A 12,609-nucleotide genomic window follows, 5' to 3' on the forward strand; every position below is an offset into this window, starting at 1 on the left:
CATGATATAGCAGTGTCACCGCATGAACTTGCCACATCATCCGGGGCCCGTATCCAGCTTAAATCCGTCTAAGTGGGCACTGACATTTTATCGAATGCCGCCAGTTACACTTCAATAATAGGCAGCGAGCGCTCCGCACATCCACATCAGTCTTTGTATACTGCAGCCTGCCTCGTGTTGCAGCTTCTCCGTTTGAGACAAACGGCTGGCCTCTGGCAATAGTTTAATCACATTTGACCACCATTAGCGCATTAGGTGTCGTGTTCAACTGGAACCCGAGTGATGCACGTCAACTACAATTACACTTCAGCCTTATAAACTGATAAGCATCTGTAATGTGATACTGGCAGTTTCATCCTGTTTGGCAAATCCATCTGCGCAAGATTGTATTTCATTTCCCCCCCCCCTTTTTTTTTTCCCCGATGCCCAAACACAGACACACAATCAAACATGCTAAATAACGACAGAAAATGAGTACACACACCTTATCTTCACTATCACTGTCATTACATACATCATCATCATCATCATGCGTGCTCGCATACTAATACTCTTACCCCCCTAATAAAGCACACTTATTCATTTACACAAGCAAACACACACGCACATACATCAATCGACTACACAGAGCGCGGCTGCATATGAATTCTTGTAAGGATTATTGTAAGAAACAGAAATTCAAAGAAATGCATCTTTATCACCAGGTCTTTCGAGACAGAAAAGAGATTCAGAAAGAGAGAGGAAGGGGGAGGGGGAGAGAATATAGAAGATGAGAGAAAGTTCCGTAACTATGGCAACGGCAGCGAGATCTGAAATGACGTATGCTCAGGGACCTCAACGCAAAGCGAATCTCTGCATTCCCCGCCTATGCTATTATCTAATATGAACAGAAAATGCACAAGTACCGGATGAATCTCCTTTCCACTAACCGTAAGAGAAACGGAAGAACTTAACATTTCCTCAGATTATTATGATAATATGTGATCCGTGCCTTGATTTAAAGGACGTACAGGATACAAAATCCACTGAGATTATCTGAACACGCCGGAAATCAACGAGAAAGAAAAAAAAAATCAGAGGAGGACATTGACACGAATATTGTTGGTGTTTTTTTACTATTCTACTCAAAATAGCCATTACCACTTTGTGATGCAGTTGTTCATCGATTAATTTTTCCTGTCTATAGAATCTAATTTCACTTCATTTGCTCCTTGAAACACTAGGAAAGACATGGCATACCATTTTTTTTTTTTGCTCGAACGTGGAAATTGTCAATAACGAACAGACATTTAATTCGGACAAAGTACATTACCTTCATGAGATGGTATGATATTACAGTGGATTGGAGATCTGTCTCCACTATCATTCGATTTCTAAACAGCGTGAGGGGCGAGACACTATTTTGCCTAACCATGGAGCACGTTTCGAGCTCCGTCGCTCAATATAGGCTTTCCCTCTGATTGGACTAAAAGACAGGATTCCAGCTTTTTTCCTCGTCCCCCCCCCCCCTTAGTCATACCATGCATTTCCCTTCGCCAATACCACTGATTTTTACATCTAAAGTGAGGTACCAATTTTGTAAGGAGAATTGTAATAAAAAATGGCTGCGCTCTTAAAAGGCATTTCCTGACAATGTTAGGTTGATTCGATATAACTCTTTACGGTGCATTCCTATTCCTACAAACATAAGAATCATTTTCCGTAGAAAAATTTGATAAACATGATTAAAACATCCAACGATGACTTCATTGAGCTTAAAGATCAGTTGTTGAGTTCACGTTACAGAGGAAGTCAGGATTATGATGATGAAAAAAGAATGCTAGAGCATCAGATGTCTCTAAAGATATTTGACACTTCTTAAGTATAAATGTGATAATCATTGTGATGAGTATTCAAGTTCTAGCATAGCACACCATACACTACAGCACAATTCTCGTGTCAACTATGGCATGATTATCACAGTCTATTGACAATCACTACATATGTTATGATGATGAGGATGATGATGATGAAACAACATTTATATAGCGCCATTTATCTGTAGAAACATTCAAAGGCGCCCAGCTCCCACAAAGTGTCACACATCATTCACAAAGTTGCTGGAAAATATAAGTCTTCAGTTCAGACTTGAAGGTATTGAGGCTGTTGCAATTCCGAAGCGGGACTGGTAGAGAGATCCACAGACGTGGTGCAACAGAAGAGAAGGCTCTATCCCCATACATTTTTAGGCGGGTATTGGGAACTTGGAGAGTCAGGCCAGTACAACGTAGTCCTGGTCGTCGCTGTCGTACACTGATAATATGGCATCAACCAATAATGCAGCTATATAGCGTTTGAAAATTCTTCAAACCATAATGGTCATTGCACAAGTTTGATCTGATTCGCCATGACGAATAATCCGTATATGAGTCATGCAGGTCCACGTTAAAAAAAGAAGTATAGACGGCGTCCATTTTAGATGCAAAGTATCATTCTGTTGGCAATTGTAATAATCATGATGATGCTGTGTTTGTTTCTGAAGACAAGGGAGCAATCTTCAAGATCTCTAACATTTGAATAGTCAATCGAGCACGTGATCTAATGCACGTATTTATACCATGCATGCGCTTCAAATATCTAGAAATACATCAATTGATATGATCACGATCTTTAATAAAATGCCCCCCGCCTTTTTTGATTGAAAACATCTACAACTGGAGAGTTCTAAAATATGAAGATCTTACAGGTATTCGTGGTTTCTTATCTCTCAATAAAGTGATTGCCCTCAAGTCGTAAATCAACGCCGATGAAGTTCTTTCCGCTGAGGACTCGCAAGTGTCCATTCTACAGATTGAGCATCACTCGAAATGAGTAAATTATTGCCCTGATATATTGGGCAGCGATATAAACTCCCCTCAGCGCAAGACTGGGATCACTCCATCTAGCGATCGTAGAATGTGAGCCCTCTTTAACTCCTGCTCACTAGATGACAAGGACGACAGACGTAGAGAGAATGCAGACGACAAGAAGGCCAATTAATCTATTCATCACTAAAGGAGTCCACAGACATGTGTGTGTGTGGCGTCTCATTTAAAATGTGGAAAGCGAACTGATTAGTGTCTAGAGTTCATTGACTTTTATATCCCAATAAGCTTGCAGTAATCATCTCGATATGCGCTCCCATTAAGCCCCGCCCACTTATACCGTTCTATGGTCGCCATACGTTCAGACGCACACGGAATGCTGATTCGTTATCGAGTTCTAGTTCGAAACGATGCTCAGACCGTCGTTTCGCTACACGTCGTTTCGTTATACGTCGTTTCGTTAGTCAGCGTTCAGACGTATATATTAATCGTATAGCTATACCGTTCTAGTATATTTTTTTTTTTGCGTCCTGCTCAACAAGGACAACAGACGTAGAGAGAATGCAGACGACAAGAAGGCCAATGAATTTATTCATCACTCTAGGAGTCCACAGACATGTGTGTGTGTGGCGTCTCATTTAAAATGTGGAAAGCGAACTGATTAGTGTCTAGAGTTCATTGACTTTTATATCCCAATGAGCTTGCAGTCATCATCTCGGCATGCTTTCTGCGAATACGGCAGGCGTGTACACTGAGGACCACTATAGTTTTTTTTTTAATGCTATGACTATAGAGTATAGCGCTGTATTTGCATTTCATCTGTATTATCTATCCATATGAGAATGTGTGAGGATATTACCATTTGCCGCATAGGTTAATAAAAACAAATGTATTTCTAGGCCGCGAATCTCGTCTGTGTAAAACCGCTCTTCTTGTTAAATCGGAAATCACAATGCTGCCAATGATAACTTTGAAAAAGAACAAGCAAGCAGAAATATTACACATTCTTGAAATTCCCTACTTAATGTACGCAAATATCTGATATAGGCCTTCTTTGCACGAACACATCTGAAAGACTAACTCTGTTTTAAGAATAGGACATGATGTCATTCGAAACGAAATTCCCTCTGACAAACTACCACTTATACGAAAGATCCTCGAGCTTTCATTAAAAGATACACGGTTGTAAAATTCAGTGACATCCTCGAAATCTGAAAGGCTGAACGCTGAAGTATATTCTATGCACACATGTAAACAAATCAACAAGAAAGCAAGCATGCAACCAAACAAACAAACAAATAAAGACACGCACAGAGAGGAAACTGATAAAGGTGCCGTACAAACAAGTGCACAAAAGAACATGTAATTTATCTATGATATATGGCCAGCAGGTGTAATCTGGTACACTAAGTTACAAGGATACGTCAGTATGCACAGTATGTACTTTAAGAAACTTTTCATTGTGTCAAATGTTTATGTGTGGGGGAGTTTTTTTCAGATAGGTTGGAAATACAAACTTGGTCAGTTTATAGAGAAAATGAATTATAGAGAATCGAGAAAATACAGAAAAAAATGAACAGAAAGAAGGAAACCTGTTGCACGCGATTCAAATTCATGGAGTGGGGAGGTCAGTTTTTGATTTCCGCTTTCAATAGCAATTTTCGATCTACAGTATAGGGTGATAATTGATCAGAAATCTTCATTTCATTTTCGAAATCGAAAAATTCAACCTCTCGGCATCGCCGTCTAAAGCTCCCAAACGTGGCAGTCTCGCCCCTGGTGCAGGCATAGGGTTAGAGTACATTTGCGACCTGGGTATCAACGCGAGCACGTTCTTCTACAAACCTCTTGGCAGGATAATGGGGCCGACGTTGTAGGCCTGGAGCCGGTGGTAGGCCGCCTTCTGCAGGTGCCGCCTCTCGATCTCCGAGATGTTGGCGATGTCGACAGAGCTGAGCTGGACTCGACGTCCTGTTACGCTCTGCCACCATCCGTTACCCTGCACCAATTGGAGAGAGAGAGAGAGAAAAAAAAAGGAATGGAGATTACGTAACTTGAACTCGATTAAATAATAACACATGTAGAAGAATGTATGTATTAATACAGTTATGATTATGAATTTCGTTATCGCGACAAAAAACAAATCGTTATGACGATTACACAAAGTTTGGTGGTTGGTTTACTTATTTAGGTCTGCTGCAAGTCAATGAATCGCAGCTTTCTTATTATGATTTTTCTGTTTATTTTCCCCTTTCTTTTGTTAACCCGAGTTACAACTAACTCTGAACGCCTTATCGACAATCTCGGTCGGCAATTATAACTGTTGGAATACCGGCAAAGAGAAAGTCGTAGGGATGATGAAATCAAGATTTCATCAGACACTACTTGTGCAATCATTGCACAGCCAACTTTGCGCGAATTCTTTTTCTTAACTTACATCGTACCAACATGACCAATAAAAGTTTCAAACGAGCGAAGAGACAATGCACGACCATATAATTATTTTTAAATGCTTACAACAATTTCAATTGAGCACGAGTGCGAGCACGGCATATGGACACTCATTATCACTGCCAGCGATTTCGACTCTACCATTCCTAGTGAGATTTCGAAATACATGGACTCGTTACATTCGTTTCAGATACCGAGAAAGTTTCGTACAGTGTGATTATTCGTAGTTAGTAATACACACACTATAAGAAGTGTACTTCTTATCTGAAGGAAGAAGAAAAAGGATGAAAAAGAAAAGGAAGGTAAGAAAGAAGAGGAAATCGAGGAGAAGGAAGACATTACAAAAGCACATAATGGTCCATACATTATCCCGCTTTCATACACACACAAACACACACACTTTTCATTATATTCTTTATATGAATTTTATTCAATATCTGCATCATTTTCACAATGAAACTAGTATGAACAAAAATAAGCACCTGTAAATTTTCTCACTTATGCTGCTGAATCATATTTCTTTATAACATACATTGAAATATTTTATGCAAATCAAAAACAACAACAACAACAAAAACAAAACACAGACACACGGACACACACACAAACAGGCATATTGTATACAGACACTCCAAACGCAATCGCGTGTCAAACGGCAGATGGTTAATGGATTAAACAGTAAAAGGCATTAATAGTCAAACATCCGCTCTTCAAACGTCCCTGGCGGTCAGAGATTCATAAACTGTCACAAGGGCTGGCAGGGAAAATATTGCAGGCTTCGGTCAATAAAGAAGCATAGACTGCTTTCAACGCTGAACGTAATTCCATCTTTTTAGCCCATAATTGTTTCAGTCTGTAATTCCTCTTTATCTTGTACAGCAGTTCGTTATCGAACCAGTAAATAAAACAATAAAATTGTTACAGTAAAATTGTTACCTCTATATCGATATGAAAGCAATGCAATGATGACGTCACGTAAAAAAAAAATCTGGTAATGAAACCGCCATAAACTGTTATTTCAGATTGAGTATTTGACCAAGCAGCTATAGCGCCATGATTTGACAGAGAAAGTTATATCATTTACACATGGTCTAAGCTTCTTGTTGGGTTCTGTAGTCAAATCCTTTACCTAAATCTTCTATAACACACTAAACCGACAATCCATCTACCTCGGCGCGGCCTGTCACAGTGTCTGCGCAACAGATAACTTACTGTAACTCATTCACAAGTAGGGCCTACATGTATAGTGAAATACAATGTACTCCGTCGTGTTTCTTTTCATGTGACAAACAATAATCGATACACGGGTTGGTGTGCACTGCGACAAACACGCCATAAGCATACAGTGTTTTCTTATGTCTCCCTTCTCTCATCTCGTATCGCCCACCTCCCCCTCTCTCTCCTCCCTTCCCCATCCTCCTACTCTCGGTTGTCAAAAGGTTTAACTTTGTTCTCTGTGTACCACGGTCATCGTGGGTTAAATTGATCATATAACCTTTTCCAATGCCATGTACCGATTAAGCGCTGTCGCCAAAAAGGAGAAAACATTAAAAAGGACACCTGAAGGGAAATGAATAAATAATAGTAAATGTGGGCGGCTGGGCTTGTAGGAAAACATGAGAAGAGGAAATATGTGCAGCAAAGAAGCCTAACAAAGTGCCTACAGAAGGATAAATCATCACATGGAATTGAAAACAGGAAGAGGATTTTATGTGGTGCAGAAAATGTCATCCTGGAAAAGAATGACTGTGTTATGGATTTTGTTTTTAATGCGCGCATGACAGAGAGGACGGAGGAACAAATAAACGACGGAAATGATGATGATTGCATTAAAAAAAGGAGATGGGATCTATGGTAATGGATGCAGCATCCCTGCCTATAGAACTTTTGGGAGTGACAGAGAAAAATGGATGCAGGGTGGCTTGTCAACCCACGGAACATCTCCAATACAAGTCCCTGGCGACGTTTCCTGGAAAAACGAGCTTCAAACTCTTCTCCTTAAAGGATGCGACTCTTCCGTTTTTCCTCCTGTTTCTATCTCTGCGAAAGCCTTCTTTTTCTCCATCTCTTGTTTTTCGTTTCTTTCTCTCATCTTTCACCTTCTATGATTTATTCTTCTACTTTCTATTCTTCCTCTCCTTCTTCTTATCTTTCTTTTACTCAGCATATACTCTTCGTTCTCTATCTTTCCATTTTTCTTCTTCCTCTTTTCTTTTATCCTTCTGCTTTACTTACGATTCCGATCACTGATAGCTATGAAATAGTTATCGAGAAGGACTAGAGGATGAGGAGTGCCATCAAATATGGTGGGAAAAGAAATTCTTCTTTGTCTGGACTTGCATGCGTAATATGCTGTATGATCGTCATTAAAGGTACTGTTGATGCATATTTGTAGGTCAGTTGTATCACAAAACATCCTACCATATAGAAAAAAAAGATATGCAATAAAGCCACTAATCATAAGGAAATATCACTAATTTTCTCACTAAACCATAACTGGAGACGGTTTAGTCCAGAAACAATTTACGATAACTATTGTTCACATTTTGTATATTTAACAAGACGTAACATTGATTATACTGATTGAAATTTTTACATTGGTTGTTTTTATCCCGAACTCACCTTTTAGAACTGTTTTGAAGCACTAAAGCTAGATTTTTTGTTTCATCTGCAAATGGTAAATCATGCCTTTAAACTCTTTAGGAGCACATCCGGACTCTTGATACCACAAGTCGCTGTCGTCGTACTTTGTTAAGGCACTTATCCTTCAGGACTCTATTTCGAGGAAGGCATTTTCGCTGCATTACACACCGTGGCAGCCGCCTCAGAGTCAATGCCATTTTTGTTATAAGGTATATAGTCATGTATAGGGCAAATAGAATTCACATGCTATCCTGTCAGACTTTCTTCGAATTATGGGAGTCCTTTGAGTCTCACACACAGCCACCCATATCCCTTCACACTCCTGCTTTCTCCTCTAAGTTCTTCCACACGTTTTCTCCATTTCTCATTTCATTATGATATATGTATACGTTTCCTCCGTATTATCATGCCCTCTCTAAATTCCCTTCTCTCTCTCTGTGTGTATACGTATATATTTCCTTCCTGTATGTTTCTCTCGTATATTTTCTTCCGTCAATCTTCATCCTTATATTCCTCCTCTCTCAGTGAACCTAATCATCATGTTTATCATCCAAAGAATACCATGTCGTATACAATTTTTACGAGACAATATAAAGGAATTACGCCCTGATTTGCGATGCAAGCTACAGTATCATGACAGTGTCATTCTTTACACGCAGATTACTCTTATTCGTACGCCCTCACTGACATGGTATTTTCTTCCGTCGTGTGGCAGGTGTACAGTTTCACGAGATCATTTTTTTTTTTCAAGCAACAGCATGACGCACTTTCCCTCATAGATACACTGTGTAACCTCACTTTATGATTTACAAAATAAGGTGATATGAGGCGGAATAAGTTATTCCGCACTTACATTTTGCGCATGAGCAGATACAGCTCATTGAGCGACATGACTTAATAAAATGGACAGTCGCACTGAGTGACGCCATGCACATCGCCTCAGTGGTTTCTTTACGTGGCAGGGAAAGAACATTATTCAACATTCAAGGGAGCTTGTTAACATAAAAGCAAGTTGGATTACGTAAGTTGGTGACATCTAGCTGTACGGTCGTTTCGTTTTGATCAATTGATGGTTAAAAATCGGGGTCATTAATTGAGCCATCGCTATTCAACCAACTGCAAACTGATCTATTACAGCAGCGCGAAAGGCCAATCTCCGTAATTATGGCACACCGACCACGTACGAGTTCAGGCTGCCATTTGCAGGAAGGATGCGGAGGAGGAAACGAGCCATCGTGCGATTGTCATGTTTACTGTTGAGTTTTATTGTGGGAGAAATGACATACATTACTTTTTACAACGGTGCCTGGGACATCCATCCTCGTGTCATACTGACCTCGTCATAGCCATCACGTCATACGACGTCACAAGAGCAATCGACGAGAAGAAACTCCTGCAATTGCCAACACCACCAGCACGTAATTTGTGAAACTAGAGTATTATGAGAATAATGTTGATCATAATGTGTATATCCCACATCACACGAAATATTTTCGGGCACGTCCCAATCTCCCCTGCAGAGAAGTGTTTGGGGAGAGGCAAAATATACAACGCACCTGCCAAGTTTAATCGGCTGATGTTCCTATCCTTGTATATACTTTAACCCTTTGACTCAAAATCATCCAAAATTCTCATAGGCCTACGTGGTTCCCGTTCAACAAACTGTTTAAAGGAAACCTCCGGAAGATTTTTTAGACTTCTGCATCTGAGCTTCTAATAAATCGGTTATACTGGGTGAAGAGTTTCAGAATCTATAATGGTTAGGATGAGGAATAAGAGTGTTTTCAAAATCCATAACATATCACAGTGAACGAGGATGATGACATATAGCAGCTTCACATAAGAATGCATGATTGGGTGCTCAAGGAAGCAAAACAACAGAAGAAAGCATGCATACATTTTACACAGGTGAACTTGTTAAAGCAAGTGGTTTTGTAATGGAATGACATTGCTACATTACTGGAATATAAGCATCATATATTATTATGTCATCATCCTTGATCAGTGTATTACGTTTTGAGTTTTTTCAGGGTATTGGTCTATCCGCTCAAGGGCCACAATAAATTCCACAAATCTATACATGGCATTATCAATCTACGCATACCACATGACGTAAAATTTTGAAACTCGTCTGGAATGCCCCTTTAACCCTCCACGATATGGGATTTGAAAGCGGGTGGAATTTCCAGATATAAAATCCTTTCTCAGCATAATCCATGAATGGTTAGGAAACACGAACTATACCGTGTCATCTTAGGGCGCCCTTGACACCCGAAAAGGTCAGACCGTGTTCAATGCACTATCTAGCACGACACTGGCCCCTGTTTTAATAACAATAACAATCTTTAGCTTGTCAGTCTAGCATCACTGCCTGGAGCTGGGTCACCCCACCGGTCATCTCTCTGCATGCCCTCTTCTCTCTTTTCACTCTCTAGCCATCTCTCCCTCTCCATCTATCTCTCCCTTTCTTACTGTTGTTATTCTCTAGCTCTTACCCTGTCCCATTATCTATCGTTATATACAATCAATGTCTGTATACATCATCGCACATATTATATCGTACTTTTTATCGAACTGTTAATGTATTTACATTATATACCCATGTATACATGATATACACCAATGTAGATTTTCACAAGTCAATCTCCTTCTCTATCTCTACCTATCTACATACCTGTCAATCAATCAATCAATCAATCAATCAATCAATCAATCAATCAATCAATCAATCAATTCATCAATCCATCAATCAATCCATCAATCAATCAATCAATCTATCTATCTATCTGTCTGTCTGTCTGTCTATCTATCTATCTATCTATCTATCTATCTATTTATCTACATGTATCTATATAATTATATTATCTGTCTGTCTGTCTGTCTATCTATCCAACCATCTATCTATGGTACGGAACCCTCGTTGGAGTAGCTCTGTCATGGTGTCTGTACAACATGGCAGAGCTGGACAGGGCTATCCACCTGTATAATATACCCTTCTTATGAATGCTTATGAATAATTGTTAAGTTGAGTTCAGTTGAAACATGGGTTTAGTTGTACCCTTGTTTTGATTGTATAAAACAAAGGTATATCACAACGTGTGTTTCAAGCCTGTTAGTGTTCTGAGGTAGATTAAAATCAAAATAATCAAAATGAAACATTTATAATTCTGTCGTTGTCGTAGTCGTAAGATTGATGGCAAACTGCAAGATATAATTCAGCTTCATTGATAGTATACAGGCGTGCGTGACCCCGCCTGTAGCATGAATTATGACGTTGAAAGATACACGACACATTTATTACTTCAAGCTCACGTTTAACAATGGAGCTACACATACCTCCATGGCTTTACAGATGAATACGAAGGTCATAAACAGTTATTAACTGCGTGGTAAGAAAATCGTTACCATTCAACGTCTGCATTCCATGTTCTTCACACGATTTTAGGATTCGTTTACGCGGTTCACTGCATAATGGTAACGATTATGTTGGGGACGGCAAGGATATTAAATCTACGCAAAGTCAAACTTGAATATATTCTAGTGATGATGATGATAATCGTAAAATAATAATGATATTGACGTTCCGAAGCTGTTATGACTGACAATGAGGCGGGACACTTTGATCTCCAATTGATCCTCTTTTCCCCTTTGGCTGTACCCTCCCTCTTTCTCTTTTTAAATTGTCACGCCATTCAAGTGAATAATTGACGTCACAACTATGTCCTTGAGCGGATTCCTTTGCCGGTATAGGTTTAGGACCCTCATTTTTCATTTATACTCGCCGTGCATTAAGGGCGGATCTCTTTGAAAAGGGAAAATAGATTCACTCGTGTATGAACTGACCACGCATCATAACGACCTCACTACAATTAACGTCTTTACCACTTGATCCTTTCTTGGCGTCAACGAAACTGCTAAGGTTTGCTTTAAAAGGTTCAATTAGATTGTCACATGTTAAGGTTGACGAGAGAAAAAAAAACGAAGAAAAGATTTGCTCTCTGATAGAAAGCAATGAGACTCGAATTCGTAATCTCTAATGGAAATGCCCTTTACAGGAGGAAGAAACCAACAGTAATTGATCGGATTTAGAAAATACGGCTTCTACATGTGAATATGGGGTGCAGACCGAGACACGTACCTAATTTGAATTACATCTCGAATCTACAGAATCTGGGACATGTAGTTCTCTCGTCTCATAGGCTGCGGCGAGTTCTACGTCTACTCTAACAGTCCATCGTAATGAATAAAAAGAGAGAAAGAGGTCAGACACGATAGCATTACGTCAAAAGATTCCTAGAACGGTATTCATCGTCTGCATTTCAGTGGAGTCCCCGATAAAGTACCCGCAACTATATCGTAGCGATTCACCGCTGCTGCATGCGAGAGGTGAGCCCTTATACCTGACTGAGTTACGGAAGAAACCCCCCAAGTCGGAAGCCAGACCGAGGAAAACAATGTCATTCATCCAAAGAAGAGAATTACTTGGAGAATAGCTCGAACTCTTCAGCTTTATTTGCCATAATTTCTTCTTTATTTTTCTGTTAACGTTGTAATGTTTCTTACATGTCCGCAAGAACAAGCTAGAACGGCACTAAACCTACGAGAATTTAATCAGCGTTTCGTGACGTCATTTCTGCCACTAGTTTTGATGTCTGATGATCATAGGGCAATC

General features: G+C 39.7%; 1 protein-coding gene across 1 annotated transcript in view; it reads right to left on the minus strand.

Moving 5' to 3' along the window:
• Positions 1-12,609, minus strand: part of LOC139718295 (uncharacterized) — a 132,661-nt gene that overhangs the window by 59,768 nt on the left and 60,284 nt on the right. Inside the window, exon 2 of the mRNA XM_071629779.1 lies at positions 4,689-4,842. Coding sequence (XP_071485880.1) covers positions 4,689-4,842 — 154 coding nt within the window. The remainder of the gene's footprint in view (positions 1-4,688; positions 4,843-12,609) is intronic.

The sequence above is a fragment of the Diadema antillarum genome, unplaced genomic scaffold (assembly GCF_040938485.1).
Source record: "Diadema antillarum isolate AM-2024a unplaced genomic scaffold, OU_Dant_1.0 scf00000092, whole genome shotgun sequence".
Lineage (NCBI taxonomy): Eukaryota > Metazoa > Echinodermata > Echinoidea > Diadematoida > Diadematidae > Diadema > Diadema antillarum.